Genomic DNA, 18,230 nt, shown 5'->3' with positions numbered 1-18,230 from the left:
GCAGGGGTACATATATCCTAGAGAGTATGCAGAAGTCTTCCAGGGGGTACATCAACTCATCTAGATATTTGCCTAGTTGTATAACAGGCTACATAAAAAGCACTAGCGAAGTCAGTGCAAACTAAAATTTCATATAGACAGTGACTTGTTTATACGGCTCCATATACTATACACTGAAATGTAAGTACAATATTTATTTTCCAGTTTGTTTATTTTATAATTATATGGTAAAAAAGAGAAATCAAGCAATTTTTCAGTAACAGTTGTTACCTGGCAGCTCTGTGTTCTTGGGGAACCAGGGTGCAAAACCCCGACTCTCTCTCTGGCTCACCTGAATTACACCCCCCCACACACACCAGAAACCAAAGGCTGCTTGAACCAGAAACCAAAGGCATTCTCAATAAGAAAAGGCAGGAGACACAACTAAAACCCTCCCATCAAGGGTGAGACAACTTCCCATGCTTCATAAGCATCTCAATTAGCACATGAATGGAGAACAGAAGCCTCATCTACATTGAAGATTGAGAACGCACTGAACTCTGGGATTGCTGAAGCAGGGAAGCACTGCATGTTGGGAGATCTATGCTCTTGATGTAAATGAACTAACACCAGTACACATCCAGCTCCGCAGTTATCAGACCATTCTAGTTATTGATATGCAAAACACTGAATCCTGGTTGCATTGGGAGCTCTCTCAAGGGAAAATGCCCTTCCAGGAAGGATCAGCTCCTTTTGTCCAGACATTGTTTATCCATAAACAAACCTGACGTCCACAAAATCCCCTATCACAGTTTAAACCCCTTTTCTGATGCTTGGATCCAAATGCTGCATCAGTTCCACTGTAACTTCCCCTCTTCCTGACTGATCCTGCTGGGGACTTTGCCAGACTCAAAGCACTCCAGATTCTAAGCTGACCAGCCTGTTCCTGGGAACCTCTGAGCTGCATGGAGTGGTGAGACTGTCCCCCTCCCCCCGTCTTCTCCCAACACACCTTTTCTCTCTCTCCCTCTCTCTCTCTCTTAGTCTAGGTATAACTTTCTACTTTTGTAATCAAACCTGGGCTAGCTTTCTCCAATACCCCAACTGTAATTGTGTAGTATTGTAAACAGTTGATTGTTTTTCTCTCCTTGTATGCTATGATACTAATAGTATCATAAGTTTTATATACCTAGCAATAAAATAACTGTTATAATCAAGCTGGCTGTCATTTTTTCCTCTCTTTCTCTCCAAACTGCAGGTACTCCTTTGTGATCTTGGTCCCTATCTTGCTCTGTAGCAACGCTTCTCTTACCTAAGCCAAAGATCTCTGCCCAAAAATCCTATGGGGTTTGCTTATCAAGGGGGTTACTGCTAGAACAATTGTGGTGAAAAGGGCATGTAAAAGGGACAACTGAAAAGTGCTACTCTGCCTAGCCTATGGATTCCAGGGGCAAATAAAGGTGCGGCTTAAGGTGCTGTTTGACCCAGCCTGATTGAGTCCAGGAGCAATTAAGGGGAGTAGACAAAAAGGTGCTGTTTGGACCCAGCCTGCTCTATTCTAGTGCATTGCAAAGGGGCATGTAAGGGTGTCCACTGAAAGTGTGGTGTCACTCAGCCTACTGAGTTCAGGGACGCATAAGGGGTCAGCTGACTGTGCTGATAGCCCGGTCCGCTCAGATGCACTCAGTTATTCGTGTGTGTGTGGGGGGGGGGTTATCTGAATCTGGTGTTGGAGGAACCCAGCCCTGAAAACCTTAGGTCCTGCAGGATAACTCCATTGGGAGGGGGCTTGTAGCCATATGAACACACGAGTAACACAAGCAGTATATTAATAGAATCACACCACCTTCCAGGAAGGTAAACCTAATAAATGAGCATACCCCAAGGTGATGGGCAAATCTGGTAACAGTGTGCTGTGACATTTTTGTATTTGTATGTCTGATTTTGTAAACAAATCCTTTTTAAGTGAGGTGAAACTTGGGGGCACACAAGACAAATCAGACTCCTGAAAGGTACAGTAGCATGGAAAGGTTGAGAGCCACTGCCGTATAGCAATATGTGAAGTGTTCTGGCATCTCTGCTGGATGCTTCTGTATTTACATAGCCTCCTCAGCCCACAGCATCAAGCAGCTCACTGAGAGCATCACCCATGCTGCTTATTGATGACAGGATAAGTCATTGGCATGCTGGGCTTTTGAGCCCTTTCAGGCAATGAAAGGATTGAATTAAAAAGAAGCCACTTACATAAGAAAGTTGACTTGATTTTGAAGTTGTGCAAAAACATCTCTCTGCTCAGAGCTTTCTAAAGATCTGGCCATGCTGCACTACAATTACACCTAGCCACAATTTTATATATAGTCTCTCATGAGCTGGCCAGCTTCCAGATCAATAAGTGGCTTCTGTCTCCAGCTGTTTCACATACCTGCAGGAATTCTGTGAAGATCATCAGGTGTATCCCACTCTCAACATGGAGAAACTTCAAGGCGATCCAGTACAATGAATGGTGATAGGTCCATATGAAATGGAATGAGACTGCAATAGGAGTGCAGTGGCACAGTGGATGTGGCCTACTTAAATAGGGAAATTAGACTGCTAATTGGAAAGGGAAATATATTGTTGGGGAAGCACCAACAGAAACCAGGAGCGAGCTGTCATGGAACTGGCTAATGTAAGGAGAGTTCAGCTGAAATAGGCATTCATAAATCATTAGTTTCCTTTAGCGTCTGCATCCCTGACACTAATGACAACAAACCGTTGGGCTAGTCTCAGTATTCATGAAAATAAAACCCTGCATACATGAAATACAGTGAGGAGCAGAATTTATCATATAACAGGTTTTGCTTCATGTCTCCCATGCAGCACCCAGAGAAGACGAGATTGTCCTTCCCCAATCAAATTATTTTGCTGCTATGTCCTGGTGCTTCTGACACCAGGATAATACTTTTGGGCAGTTGGTGAGCACCGGTTGCCACACATCTGCTTGCTTATGTCTTCCGCAAGTGGAATTCTGAACTTCAGGTCTGCTGACTAACACACATCCCCTGCTGGAGACAGATGTTCACTTCTTCCGCCTGAAGAGGTTTAACACTCCCAGCTGTCTGATGCAGGCATCCAGCTGTCTGTCAGCTTCATTATCCCCCAAAGACTTCACATTAGCTTGCTCAGCACATTCCATCTGCAAGCGAAGCAGCTCCTGATCAGCTGTGGAGACGAAAGTCAGTCATTAGGTCCTTCCTTATTCAGACAAATTGGTAGGGGTAACTGTCATAGTAATAGTAGGGGAATGCTGGTTGAGGCAATATGACAGAATGCACAGAGCTGGAAATCATCACGGCTTGCGTACCCTTTCTGGCACGAAGATGAAGGACAACTGCGACAGCCACTCAGGAATGGTAAGATTTCCACGCACACCCCAGTACTACTGAGATAACAAAAGATCAGTTCACACCCTCATGAGCTGAACTCCATGCAGCAGCCGTAACTATGTCAGAGGAGGTTGCACACCAAGGATAGCTGCTTTGATAGCAAGCATCTCCCTAGATGAACGAGCCCTACATTCATAAGACGACTAGATGCAGTGTCTTATCCTCCCAGAAATTACTTGATTTTAGGATTTTTCTCCGGTGGCCACCAACAGCCTGTTCTACCTTCTAAATTGAAAAATTATTAGTAGCTAATGGCTCTTGCCATGCAGGGTGCATATCCAAGTCACCTATGAGTCTTTGGGGCAAATCACAGACAGAGATTTAAGTTTTAGACAGAGATGAAAATCCAATATAATTTTGGTCAGAAATTTAGGCTACTGCTTAAGTACCACTTTGCTTTTGTGGAAAATGGTAAAAAACGATTGGCCATAAAGGCCTGCAACTCCAAGACTCTCCTGGCTGACTTGTTCATGAAGAGTAAGACCTTCCATGAGAAGGGGCACAGAAAGCAAAGCCTTATGGGCTCAAGAGTCTTTTTGTGAATTTGGTTGACCCATAGATCAATAGGCCCCTAGTTGGGAGGACACAAGGTTGCCAGGCTTTTTTAAAATTGTTTTGCTGAGGACAGACCTTTACTTTTGGAAAAAACACCATCATGGCCAGACCGCGAACCACTGCTTTGTACAGCCAACTCAGCCATCCTTACACACAGCACATCTATGGCTTTGAAAAGGAAGTGACAAAGGTATAGACTGCCATCAAGTCTAACACCCAAATGCAGAACCTTACTTGGCCTTACAGTCTGGACTTGCCCTGGTCCATTGTCTCAAGGAGATCTTGAAACCATTTTATTATTGTTTTTTTAAAGCACATTGAGATCCTTGCAGGACTTGCTTGGATGAAAGCATCCATACAGGATTCTTCTATAGAGGCTCAATATAGAAAATTATTAATCAGACCCAAACTCCTCAGATATTTGAGGAAGTCTTTATGTGGATCCAGACTTTGTGCCTCTCTATTATTATCCACAGAAGTTAAGATGGTCAGGGGATACTTCAAGTTAAAAAAAAAAAAAATTCACACTTTTATCTGCATATTCTTTTAAATGTCATTACCAGCAATCTCCAAAAGTCCGTTTGTGGGAGTCTTTCAGGCAGCAACAAGGGAGAGAAACTATTTCTTAAAAGAAAATGCTACTGTGAAACCACAGGAATTGATAGAGGGAGTCAGGGACATGCACCACGCTTGAACCTACTTTCAATTCATGTTTTGAAAGTGATCAGGTTTCAAGGTGACAGTATCCCTTTCAGAAATACCTAAAGTTCAAGACAGCATATCTGCTTTCATTTATCCAAGCAAAGGTCAAAGTCAATTACCTGCATGGCTTTCTGCCTGTGCTTCAGAAAGGGCATTTTGGGTGGTCTCCAGTATCTTAATCAGATGAACTTTCTCACTTTTAAGCATACGCTGTTTCTGATGGAGAGAGGATATCATGGTTTCTGATTCAGTTATCATCTGTTCTAATTTAGCCACATCTGGCTGCTCACTAAAAAGGTAATGAGAAACAGAATGAACTTAAATTGGCACCTAACGTCTCCATCGATCCTATTATTTCAATTAGGCACTACAGAAATCCCAGTAGGAAAACAGGAACATCAGAATTGCCAGACTGGATCCTTGTAGCCCAGCATCCTGTCTCCAACAGTGGCCAGTCCAGATTCTTCAGAAGAAGGTCTAAGAATCCTATAGTAGATGATGTGGGATAATCTGTCCCACATGTAGGGCTCATCCTGATTTCTCATTGCTAGAGATTAGCTCAAGCCTTAATTTTTCTAGAAGAAAAATGCTTCAGTTGATAATTATAGTAACTCTGGATTTCCTTGATACCCATGTCATTGTCCAATCCGAAGTGTCCAGCCTGTCTTTCAAGTGCGATATTCTCGATGTAAAGGTAAATCATAGGATTAGTGGAGCAGCAACTCCACCAATAGGCCATTTGCAATATTGCAGCCTAAAATTCATGCCACATTAGATTAACAACTTTTACAAGAGTTCCATTCATGTTCTTTTATATTTTCCTCTGTGCGTATTTAATAATTATGAGATGTGACGGAAGACAGCCCTACAAACTGAGTATCAACAACATGTAATACTTATATAGCACTTCCCACTTCAAAGCTCTTTACAAACATTAATTAGCTAAAGATCCAAGTCCTCTGTGAAGCCACAGAGCTAATACAGGCAGTCTGTCTCACCCTGCCCTGAAGGGGCCTCCTCTAGGCGAGAGGAGATACTTCAGAAGAAGTTATTTTCATTGTAATAGCATCCTTGGAGTCACCAGTCAGGGCTCAAGGCCACATCATGCTAGGGGCTGTACAAACAAGTAGGAAAATGACAGTTCCTGAATTGAAGAGCTTCTAGATTAATGATGGGATGCAACACATGGATGAAACTAACAGGTGGTGGAGTGGCAACAATCTTTTTGTGTTATGTTTGTACAGCACCTAGCACAATGGGGTCCTGGTTGAGGCTCCTAGGCACTACAATAATAATATGCTTGATTACGTTCAGACTAGCTGCACACACAACACAGATTGCCACATCTTGCTGTCAGGCAACATTTGCAGGCATCACGGCAGATATGAGCTTCCAAAAGGGATTTGATGGAGAATAAGAGAGTGACCTTAACAATTTCAGGGGGTGTACACGGGACAGCATTGAAGAAGGCACGGAGGTGCTTGTGGGAGTAGTCGACTAATGGGCCTGTTCTAGGACTGGGTTCTGAGAGAAGATGGACTTGACAGATCTCATTCATCTGGAGGGAAACTCCATGATTTGGAGGCAACTTTTAAAGGGATGGTTTCAAGTACAAATATGTTTTTCTAAAGCAAACAGAGACGGCTTGCCATTGCCCCGGTGAGTCAGATGGAGCTTACTTAAGATAGCGATGGAAAATTAGAGGACTTTCATGCTCAAAGAGCAAGAATGATCCAGTGGTTAGGGTGCTAGCATGGGACTCAAAAGACCCATGTTCAATTTCTGTTCCACCAGACTCTTTATGTGACCTTGGGCAAGTCACTTAGCTTCTCTGTGCCTCAGTTCCTTCCCCCACCCCCATCAGTAAAAGTAGGGATAACAGCACTGCCCTACTTCAAAGGGGAGTTGTGAAGATAAATACAGTAAAGAGAGATGATCAGATATACACTTAAGGGAGCGTAGCCAAGATAAGTACCATAGACTATTTATGTTGCAGTACGGACTACAAGGCCAATGAGGATCAGGACCAGACCTACTCATTGATACACACACACCCCAAAAAGACAGTCTAAGCCCCACAGAGTACAATCGTTAATCATGTTTTCACATGAATAGCATCACGCTGAACATTTGGGGGTTTTGTATAGCCAGCATACATTAAAAAAAGCACAGAGTGCCATGCACCAAACTAGGAATGTTTATCATTGAAGGGATCATCTGAATGTGCAGTTTTACTCTATAAAGTGTGACTCTGCAAAAACAGCACGGTGGGACTGTGTGTGTATTGTGTCTCGTGGATGGTAAATCAAATGTGCTCAGTTTACAAGTTAAAGAATTACTTTTCCTGTCAGCCCAGGGCTCTCAGTCTTGCTGGGTGATTTGGGGGGATGGGGGCGGGGAAGGGGGAAGAGGAGGGGTGGTTGGGTCTTTGCACCTCAAACACCATGACTGATAACAGAGATTCTGTAGGCCAAACTAGGCCATCAGTGACACCTATGCCGCCCCTTTGCATTCAATGGGGCTGCCCAGGTGTAATTAATTGCAACTTTGAAAACAATTCTGATGGTTAAGATAGAAGCTCTCCCTCCCCTAACTGTGCTGGCTTGGCAAAACTAAGAGGAGTTAACACTTATTTTTGTCACTCATCTGAGCAGAGACAATTCTGTAAACACACAAGGAGCAGATTTGAGCAATGGCAATGTGCCATTTGGACTGTCACTTTTCAGAACAAGAGGGCAGGTACAGATTCTCTGGAAGATTAGCTTTGACACCTGATTGAACAAGAGAGCGAAAATATATTAACCTAGTGGGCTGAATCCTCATCTGAACTGAGCTTATGCTTGGCACAACTGGGGAGGGAGGATGGGAAGGTGGCTCTAAACCATCTTTCCACCTCCCAAATCACAGGTATACAAAATGGCCCCTCGCATAATTTAGAGCCTGTTCAAAAGCAGGACAGCAGTAGCGATCTCTTAGGGACCACTGTGCAGACAGAGCCACCTGCGCTCCAGCCCTGCTTCTTCCATCACCTGCCATGCCCTCAGCCCATATTTCTGCACCCTGACATGCCTCCTTCACATGTTGGGGGAGGGTGGGAGAGAAGTGGGTTGCACACTTCCTCCACTGGCATAAAGCAGGTGCCAACTGGATTCCCCTACACTGGGTGAATCCTGGGCTGACCCATTAGGAAAGCTTTCCTGCCACTTTGCATTGCCTAAGCAGAGCAAAGCTGATAGACTAAAAAACAAGGATCGAACACAGCATCTTTTAAAAGTAACATAGGGAGCCAAAAATGTTGTCTCCAAAATATGCTGAACAAGTTCAATTATTGGAAATGGTGATCAGCCCAACAGGCAGATTCCCTCTGCATTTGAGGGAGAGTAAAAGGGAGGGCTCTCCTAGTCTTAGGTGAAAGCTTGTTACCAATGCTGCATGTGGAATAGCACATCAGTGCTCTATCTCAGACATTTCTAATGTGCCCATCACTGTAGTATTTTGATGCATGAACCTACAAAGAATCACTGAGGTCTAGGTGAATCTGACTGTTGCCCCACAACATGCTTTAAAACTGTTGGAGAATGAAAGATTTTTAGGGGAAAGAGTTCAAATAATACACCACTCCCAAGTCTAATATTGCATTTTTAGTAGCCATCTGCTTATACTAACCCATCCAGGCTTGCTTTGTTCATATTGTGGGAAGTGAAAGACACTTGGGCAAAGGAATCAAACCCCTCAGCAGTCTCCCAGTCTGGATCAAGGGCCAGCTGGTCTTTAATGCAGAAGGACAAGCAATAGGCCCCCCAGAGTCCAGCTGGCGACACCACCTCACTAACCAAGCATAGAGCACATCACATACCAGCAGCTTCAACTCCAATCCACAACTGAATCATTCAGGCACATAAGGGGCAGTTCACCAGCCAGCCCACCCCTCTGATTATTCTCTATTACTCCCTGGTGGAAGAGAAACTAACTGATTTGATTTCAAATAATGAACAATCTTATGCATACAGTGTACGCACTGTATCTGTATCAATAATATAAACAATTCTGTTGTGGTACACATGCCTGTTTAATCAGTTTCTTTGAAGAGACCCTGGTAGCACTCTGCTAATTACCCCCCAAGATTATAATTGGAAGTATACTGCAAGCTATACATTTTTCTCAAACATCCTCTGCTCTAATTGGAAGGATCTATACCTGGCATCTTCAGCAATATCCTTTTTCAGTCTTTTCAGCTCAGATGCAACAGCTTGAAGTTGTTCTCGAGTCTTGAATTCCTCTTCCAGTACTGGATGCAAATGCACGATCTGCGCTGCCTGTGACAGGCAGTTGTCTCTTTCTGTGATGCTACAAAATCAGAGTACAAAAGCATTATTCCTCTTCCCAGTCACCGTTCTAGCGACTACAATTTGTATTAGTTATAGGCAGCAGAACTGCTTTATATAACATACCAGCAGCAAAATTCAACCATCGAGTTGTCCGTAAAAAGCCCTTTCACATTTATTTACAAAAAGTTTCCTGCCAACCAAAGATCTTGTGATATGGCACTGATGTTACATCCACATACATAGGTTTCTGACTTAATAGCAGTCTGCAAGTATTATTAAAGTGTAGTTCTGATTAAAACATAAAGCTAAACATGATGCTAATTAATTAGTAATGTTAAAGGATTTATTAGGAGACTTACTATTGTGCAATTTCTGTCTCAAGTTTTATGATCTCCTCCTTCTCTGTGCTCACTTTCACTTCAATCTCATGTACCTTGCCCACCAGGAATGGCAGCAATATCTGGAAAGGCAAAATAGGCAAAGGATTCAAGTAAACACAAAACAAGCCAGAGTTGTTAGATGGAATTTGAAAGCTCAGGTCAGTTCAGTGTTCCTGGTTTATTTTCATCCAGGGCCATGGTAGCTGGCAGCTCCTGGTATTGAAGGTTTATACATTTTGAAAGACTTTCACCTCGCTAGGCCAAGACAATAAAAAAACTGGTCCATTTGGAACACGAGCATGGGGGCAAAGCAGAGGGACATAACCTTGGTTTCAGTCTCAAGTAAAAAAATTTTTAAAATGCTATTTTTGCCATGAAGTCACTAATTTTTCCTTTTCCAAAGCTGTGCCGGTTAAAACGAACCTTAGTATTCTCACTATTGATTAAAATTAAGACCATCAGCAAAACAGAATTTTGCCAGGGGATAATGGTCTCCTACTCAACAGATGTCATGATGAGATGGGAAAATTTAGTTTTAAAGCAGTTGTAACACTATGGCCCAGGGTGAATTATCAGCAGCAGGGATTGAACCTGCAACCTCTGGTTCTGAAATTCTCAAGTGTCTGAGATAGAAGGTCCAGCTCTGTTAGCCAAAGTTATAGCAAGCTCATCAACCTCTATATGTGACCCACCCACCACAAGACAGGGAAAAAGCACCCTCCTCAGTCCTGTGACAATGTTTTATTTTAGTGAATATTTTTATAACATTAACTGTCAGTAGACTAGAAGAAGTCTATTTAGTGGGGTTAGCACAGAACTGGGAAGCAAGGAACCCTGAGACCACTTAAGCAAACGCATGTCACACCACCATGGCCATGCGGAATGCCAACACCAAGCGGGAGTGACAACAGTTTTTAAGTGTACTCATAAGCCTGATGCTATTTCAACTGTCAAGAGGCTGTTTAAACATCTAAAAATAGAGATTTGTAATGAATGCCACCCACACAGAGACCGTAATGAAATACATCTCCCCATGCACAGAAGTTTACCTCTAGGTCTCCACTGCTTAGATCCAAGAGTAAGTCATCTTCATCCATCATTAAATAGGCCTGTACCTTTTCTATCTTTGACACTGTAATAAAAGATACATTCAATGCCGTGCAGGAGTCCCTAATGAAGTTTCAGCCACCGCAATGAAAGGTAAATTGGGCTGATTTCCCTGGCTCTGAGACAGCTCAAACCTCTGAGTCCTGGCAAATCATCCCTGCCAGAAACAGCTTACCCCTGTAGCTCACAGAACAAACTTCTGAAGAGCAGATTTTTTTTTGCTTTTGGAATGGCCCAGATTGCACCAAGTGTCAGATATTTAAAATTCCCATGGCAGGATACACCAAGAGCTGTCTTTACCCACATGGCATTGCCTCTCTCTTCCCTCAGTTACTGCTATCAGAAAGTGTTGATGTTTAAACAGGAAAAGAAATTAAACAGATTCCCCAGCCTCTCCTTCGCAAGTGCAAAATCCCCTAGTCAAGGGGTTTATGCCAGGCTAAGGGAGAGAATTTGTCAGAACCCCTTGTAGTAGTGCTGGCACATCACAGAGTAAACAAAGTCCATCCTTTAGGGCCTACTCCTCTTGAACTGGCTGGCGCATTGCCATCAATTTCAAATGGGAGCAAGGCTTTGGTCAGGAACCCCAGCAGAAAATACATTAGCTTCTCTCCTCTGGAAACCTGGCTCCAAATCTTTCGTAGGTCACCTGTGAAATGAGCTAGCCGGGCTCAGCTCAGTCTCTGGTGGACAAGTGTAACCGCCTCCGAATCGGTCAGCCAAGCAGTCCTGTCTCACTGGGCCCCTGCTGGACCGGCGCACAGAAGACCTGCAGGGAAGAGCCGGCAAGAGGGGCACAGGCAAGAGGAATAAGTGGCAGGGCGGGACAGAAGTGGGGGGAGAGCCAGGACTGGCCCCACCCCGCCCCACCCGCTGTAACCCGCCTTCCTTCAGCAACCCCAAAGCTGCCCCTCCCCCAGCCACCCCCACAAATAAACCCAGCTTCCCTTAGCTAAACCCAGACTCCCCCTGCCCCCCAAGGGCTCCCAGTGACCCACGTCTTCCGCCCTGACACCCCCACAAATAAACCCAGCTTCACTCAGCTAAACCCACATTCCTCCTGCCCCCCAAGGGCTCCCAGTGACCCACGTCTTCTGCCCTGACACCCCCACAAATAAACCCAGCTTCACTCACTGGAACCCAGGTTCCTCCTGCCCCCCAAAAAGCTCCCAGTGACCCACATCTTCTGCCCTGACACCCCCACAAATAAACCCAGCTTCCCTCAGCAACTCCCGAGTCCCCCACAGCCCCTCAACATCCAGCCCCCCCCAAACCCGCCCGCGACCTCCCACCCCCTCCAGCCCCCAACTGCCCGCGACCCCAACGGCTCCCACCCTGGGCTGCACGCACCTCGCGCTGCTGTCAATCACCACATGCAAAACGAGTCCACGAGCTACTTTGCATATCAGCCCCTCGCCCCCCGCTGCAGCGTCCGCCGCGCGCCAGAGTCGTCCGCCGCCGCCTCCCAGCATTTCAAACAGCCGCCCGCAGTGACCTCATCACCCTGCGCCGGGGCCGCGCAACCATAGAGACGGTCCTAGGGGGACCCGGCGGCAAGGCGCTCGCTGTGGGCGGCACGCACGCCCCCTGCTGGACGCCAGCTCACCAGCGCGCTCCGCTGGGTACCAGAGCAGCTGGCGGGGGGAGGGGAGGAACAGCAGCTGCCACCTCCTAGGCTGGGCGCTCTTTGAAGCCCCAGCTCCAGGAGTCCTGGGATCTGGGGCAGCTCGGCTGGCGGCCTGACAGCGGGACGCATCTAGCCCTGGGAACAGCCTGAAAATCCCAAACCTGAACGGCGCCGGACAGAACAACGGCCAAGCAGGGTCGGACCGATGGTCCGTCTCACCCAGAGCCCTGTCCCTGGCAGCAAGCATCAAGTGGTCCATCCCCAGCGTCCAGTTTCTGGCAGACAGAGGATTGGGGACACCCAGAGCACGGGGTTGCATCCCTGGCCATCTTGGCTACTAGCCATTGACAGACATAGCCTCTATGAATTTATCTTGTTCTCTTTTGAACCCCGTTATGCTTTTGGCCTTCACAACATCCCCTGGCAAGGAGTTCCGCAGGTTGACTGTGCATTGTGTGAAGAAGCACTTCCTTCTGTTTGTTTTAAACCTGCTGCCTAGTAAACTCATCAGGTGACCCCGTGGTTCTTGTGTTACACGAACGGTAAATAACACTTCCTTATTCAGTTTCTCCACACTGACACCAAAGGTACCCCTGTAATCACACGCTACACACTACTGTAATCATCTTTGTACACAGTGTGCTTTGTGAGGTATCATTTGAAAACTCATCCTTTGTTGGTCAGTATTATCCTGGTAAAATATTTGTGGCAGCATTGTTATGTGAAGTTATAAGAGTCCACCGTGTGGTGTTATTAACACGTTCCAAACTGAGGTTGGCAAAGAAGGTCTGTCCTAAACAAAGGAATGTGTGCTCTGGAGGTTGAGCAGGGGTTGGACTAGATGACCTCCTGAGGTTCCTTCCAACCCTAATCTTCTATGCTTCTATGATTCTCTGCTTAATCTGCATTTAAGCCGTAAACAGAGTCATCAAGCAAGAAAGGGAGATGAAGGAAGTTCAAACAGGTGAGGGAAAGCAGCAGGGAACAGCCTTCTGCATAGACTTTTTTTCTCCCACCTGGAAATGTTTTTTAAGAGGAGGACTTACATTAGAAAAAGGAAGGACAAACATGCTAAGAGATCCCCTCTCTCTCCTCCTATTCATAGCACAAGAAGCAACAAAGGAAGCATTTGTTGAACTCTGGGAGAAGACGTCCTGAGCCTAAGAAGTTTGGTCAGTAAAAATGCTAAAAGCATTTGGTAAGAAATTTTGCTTGAATCTGATATAGTTTGTATAACCTCAGTAGTTTTTTAACTTTATTTTCTTGTAACTATTTCTGATTTTTATGCCTCATTACTTATACTCACTTAAAATCTATCCCCTTGTAGTCAATGAACTTGTTTTATTGTTTTATTTAATCCAATGTTTAAATTGAAGTGTTTGGGGAAACTCCATTTGGAGATATATTATTTCTATTAAAGAAATAATGGACTTTATATACACTCGTGTTGTCCAGGACAGGGCTGGGCAGTTACAGGACATTAAATCTAAGACTGCGTTGGGTTCACCCATCAGTATAACCAAGGCTGGTAAGAGCCATGGTGTGGCTGGCTGGCTGCAACACAGACATAGCTGGGAGTGACTTGCATGCTGGGGGCTGGCTGTGAGAAGTCCAGGCTGGAGGCTACAGCAGCAAAACACCGTAAAGGGAACCTCAGGTTAGAAAGCAGGAGTGGCACAGCTACTCATTAGTCTGGCTTGTACCTTGGTATGTCACATACACCGTTCATGATTGTATAGACCTTTATCACAGTGGCTTTCAATCTATGGTCCGTGGACCCCTGGGGCTCCACAGGCTATGTCTAAGATTTCCAAAAGGCTCCGCACCTCCATTCAAAATGTTTTAGGGGTCCACAAATGAAAAAAGGTTGAAAACCACTACTCTATATCTCCCCTAGTTCTCTCATTTCCAAGATGAACAGTCCCAGTCTTTTTAAACTCTCCTCATATGGAAGCTGTTCTGCACCCTTTAATCATTGTTATTGTCCTTCTCTGTACCTTTTCCATTTCTAATATATCTTTTTGGAGATGGGGTGACCAGAACTGCATGCAGTATTCAAGGTGTGGGCATACCATGGATGTATATAGTGGTATTATGATATTCAGTCATATCATCGATCCTTTTCCCAATGATTCCTAACAGTCTGGCACTGCACATTGAGTGGATGTTTTCAGAGAACTATCCACAATGCTCCAAGATCTCTTTCTTGAGTGGTAAGAGCTCATTTAGACCCCAACATTTTGTATTTATCAACACTGAATTTCATCTGCCATTTTGTAGCCCAGTCACCCAGTTTTGTGAGATCCTTTTGTAACTCTTCCCAGTCTGCTTTGGACTTATCTTGAGTAATTCTGTATCATCTACAAACTTTGCCATCTCACCATCTACCTTTTTTCCAGATTATTTATGAATATATTGAACAGCAATGGTCTACAACAGGTTCCTGGGGGACACTACTATTTACCTCTCTCCCTTCTGAAAACTAACCATTTAGTCCTACCCTTTATTTCCTGTCCTTTATCTAGTTACTGAGGGCTTGTCTTCACTTACCTCGGAGATTTGGCTGCAGTCGACCGGAGTTACGCAAACTACGCAAAAAACTTGCATAACTCCCGTCGCCTTCTGTGCTTCTGTTCTGCGCGCCGTCTTCACTGCACTGCGCCGATGGGAACCGCGTTCCGATCGACGCAGCGCTACGCCACTTAGGGAGGTGATCTTAATAAGTTGATTTTTGGATTGACTGAGCAGGTCTTCACTGACCGCTCAGTTGATCCAGATAAGTCGATCTGACAGCGACGAATTTGCCGCCTTCAGTGTAGACAGCCTGATTCAGGAGAGGAACTTCCCTCTAATCCCATGACTGCTTAATTTGCTTAAGAGTCTTTGGAGAGGGACCTTGTAAAAGGCTTTCTGAAAGTCCAAGTCCAATAACAACAACTGGATCACCCTTGTCCACATGTTTGTTGACCCCTACAAAGAATTCTAATAGATTGGTGAGGCATGATTTCCCTTTATAAAAAAATATATATATATATATATATATAGATTTATAAGATCATATGATATTCAAAGCCAATCACATGAGTTTTTCATGATGTGATTTTGGAACAACTGTATAGGCAATACTGGGAAAGAGGCATGAGAGCAGGGAGTGCCCCCCAATATTGAACTGAGCCTCCATGGGCCAGATCTTTTAAAGGGGTGATTTCAACGGGAGTTATACATTCGGGTGCTTTTGAAAATTCCACCAGGCACCTCTCTGCATCTTTAGGCACCTTAATACCTTTAAAAATCAGGCCCTGTGACTAAGATCACACACACACACTGAGGTGTGATATAGCAACTGCACTGGCCAGGGGAAAGGGCAACCATATGTAAGCAGGACTGAACAAGGCATAGTGTCCAAACCTTCACCCTTGTAGTCAGTGGGAGCTTTGCCATCAACTTCAACAGGCACAGAATCAAGCTCTTGGTTCTTGGTGAAAGCTTAGCTGGTTTCCTTCAGGGTAGCAGCCTTTGTGCACTTATTTAGTAACACCCTCAGAGCCAGCTGTGAGACTAGCAGCTATAGGATATAGCAGAATCAGAGGTGGTGATGAGAATGATTAGAAGCTTGGAGAGACGTCCATAAGAGGAGAGTGAAAAAAACGGGTTTAGTTGAGAGAGGGGATCTATTAGGGGTACACAAAGTATTGACCGATCTAAAGATAAATCAGGCACTGCCTTCACCTTGTTTCATAATAGAAGAACCAAGGGACGTTCAATGAAATTGAAAAACAACATATGTCAATAATAAAAGGAAATACCTTTTTTACACAATGTATAATCAGAAAGTGGAACTCACACAAGAAATTGTTCAGGCCAAGAGCAAAGGGGGATTCAGAAAAGGATTAGATATGTATGTGACTAAGAACAGCTTGTTACACTGGACAGCATAAAAGACAGAAGAGATATAATCCCTCCTACTTAAGGGCATAAACCAAGCACTATGGCCCAGATCCTCAAAGGTATTTAAGAACCACACTCCCATTGAAACCAATAGGAGCCCGGCACCACTGGCTGTAACTGCCTGGGAAGAAATCTCCCTATGGGTAGACTTTTCCATTGCTGCCCACTAGCGTCTCTTGCTCCTTCCTCGGAAGCAGTTGGTACAGGCCACTACCAGGGATGGGATACTGGACAAGATGAACCCCCCTATTCCAGGGTGGCACTTCCTGTGCTCTGTTAAAACAGCTGGCCTTGTAATCAAAGCAAGGGACTAGAACTCAGATGACCTGGGTTCAATTCCCAGCTCAGTCACAGACCATCTGTGGGAGCTTGATCTCTGTGTCTCAGATCTCCCATCTGTTAAATGGGACTATGCCTGGCACCTGTGCAGCAGAAATACATAGATAAGGTAACGTTCAAACCCCACCTCTTATCAGAGAAACCACAGCGGGAAAGAGCGGACACAGACTCATCAAAGAATCTTTGCTATGGTCTAAATTGGGACAGGGTTTGTGTGTCTCAATGGGGCAGGAGATACAGATGAAACGGGGTGGAAGAGCTCTGATGCAGGTAAACAACAGAAGAGGTTGTCTGACTCTGACACCAGGCAGCACTACGTGTTTCATAAGCAACTTTTTTTATAGCTGTCTTTCTATGAGATATGCTCTAGCTTATAGGCTTGATGCAGGAGTTACCGGGTGACATTTCCTGGACTGTTATGCAGGAGCTCAGAGGAGCTAATCATTATATTTCTTCACACCTTAAAATCTGTTAAAAGTATCTGAATTGCATCCTCCACACCCTTGGGGCGCTGCCTCCATCTGGACAATTGCTGTGCAAGGGAACTAGCTGTCCGACTCCTAAACTGCAGCCCCAGCTGTGATTGTTACACAATGAAGTCTTTGGGACTGGGTTCACAGGGTATCACCACAGGGGAAGAAATACTGCTTCATAATTACACAAAAATAGGAGAGTGATTGGCCTGTGTTACTCTAAGCACCTTGGTTTTGTCAGTCTAGTTATTTCCTTATTTGTATGCCCACAGAAATAGAGAGGGATAGTGCAGGTACCCAGTTGTTAGTGGTGACTGAAAGATGGTTCAAATCCATGTGACAGCTGGCCCCAGGTATCAAAAAGTTTAGTCTGATGCTTCAGAAAGAAATTATTTGGAAGCGACTTTTCTTGACTCTGGAAACTGGAACCTTGTTTTCCTTGCTGGGAAGATGGATCTTTGAACTGGCTTAGCATGAAACCTCATGTATTTCATTTTAATTAAGCTACTTACATGATTTCCTGAGATTTGACTAACATTTTGACATCTGAGTACAGCAGTTCACAGGGACCTGCTGCCAACTAGGAACGGCAGCCCAGATCGAAAGGCACCAGGCAAACAATATTGGAGACATTCACACAGAAAAGAACACAGTATGGGCAGTGATAGCCCATTGTCTGTGGTAGGCTCAGTGGGATCCATATCCACAGTCAGGGAGTGGGGAAGGACAGCTGCTCTTCATGATTTCTGATGAAGTGGGCTGCAGCCCACGAAAGCTTATGCCTGCAGAAATTAAATGTGTTAGTCTTTAAAGTGCTACAGGACTCTCGTGTTTTTTTATTATTTCAATCCTCATTCCAACTCCAGAGGGATTTTATCAATAGGGTTGGTTCCTGCTCCATGCTATGGAATGCCCCCACTCTCCAAAAAAGCAATAGCTAGGTGGGTGTGGAGACAGAGAACCTATATTCAGATGTCCACAGCATTTGATCTGTTCCTTCTCTCCTTTTCCCCCACCGTCTTCTCCCTTCCATTTAGACACAGGTTATTAACTGCTGCTATGTCTCAGCTGCCATGCTGCTCCACTGCAACCTGCCTAGACTTTTCTTAAGAACTCTTAAAAACATGTACACCCCACTGATTTTTCAATTAATTGAACTGCAGCATGCAAATTAACTGGAGTAGCATAGTGCTGATTAGTCGAGCTACTTCTGATGTTAGTGTCATTAAAGAATGACCTATCCATGACCATAATAAATAGATACAGCACTTGCAATCAGTGCCTCCATAATATAATCTACAATTAAGCAGATTCACAACCATAGTGTGGCAGACCAGATATGATTTTGTGCAGAAGAAAAAACCGGA

At 44.7% G+C, this 18,230-nt stretch overlaps 1 protein-coding gene across 1 annotated transcript; it reads right to left on the bottom strand.

The window, feature by feature from the left end:
- Window positions 1-2,781: 2,781 nt before the first annotated feature.
- On the bottom strand, window positions 2,782-11,939 carry LOC137167766 (uncharacterized). The gene is made up of 7 exons (XM_067570050.1): window positions 11,827-11,939; window positions 11,126-11,245; window positions 10,419-10,501; window positions 9,349-9,449; window positions 8,859-9,008; window positions 4,781-4,950; window positions 2,782-3,180 (listed from the first exon to the last, which is right to left on the bottom strand). The coding sequence occupies exons 3-7, from the start codon at window positions 10,467-10,469 to the stop codon at window positions 3,038-3,040; spliced, it is 615 nt and encodes a 204-aa protein (XP_067426151.1). The 5' UTR covers window positions 10,470-10,501; window positions 11,126-11,245; window positions 11,827-11,939; the 3' UTR covers window positions 2,782-3,037.
- Between the last annotated feature and the right edge of the window lie 6,291 nt (window positions 11,940-18,230).

Source organism: Emydura macquarii, unplaced genomic scaffold (genome assembly GCF_026122565.2).
Source record: "Emydura macquarii macquarii isolate MOO-44397 ecotype Brisbane River unplaced genomic scaffold, CSIRO-AGI_Emac_v2 contig_2988, whole genome shotgun sequence".
NCBI lineage: Eukaryota > Metazoa > Chordata > Testudines > Chelidae > Emydura > Emydura macquarii.
This window is presented reverse-complemented; position numbering and strand designations above follow the sequence as displayed.

Coding starts and splice junctions, on each gene's coding strand:
- LOC137167766 (XM_067570050.1), bottom strand. CDS start 10,469: ATGATGGATGAAGATGACTTACTCTTGGATCTAAGCAGTGGAGACCTA. Junction 4,951..8,858: donor GATATTGCTGAAGATGCCAG/GTATAGATCCTT, acceptor TTACCTTTTTAG/TGAGCAGCCAGATGTGGCTA. Junction 3,181..4,780: donor ACAGGCAGAAAGCCATGCAG/GTAATTGACTTT, acceptor TCGTCTCCACAG/CTGATCAGGAGCTGCTTCGC.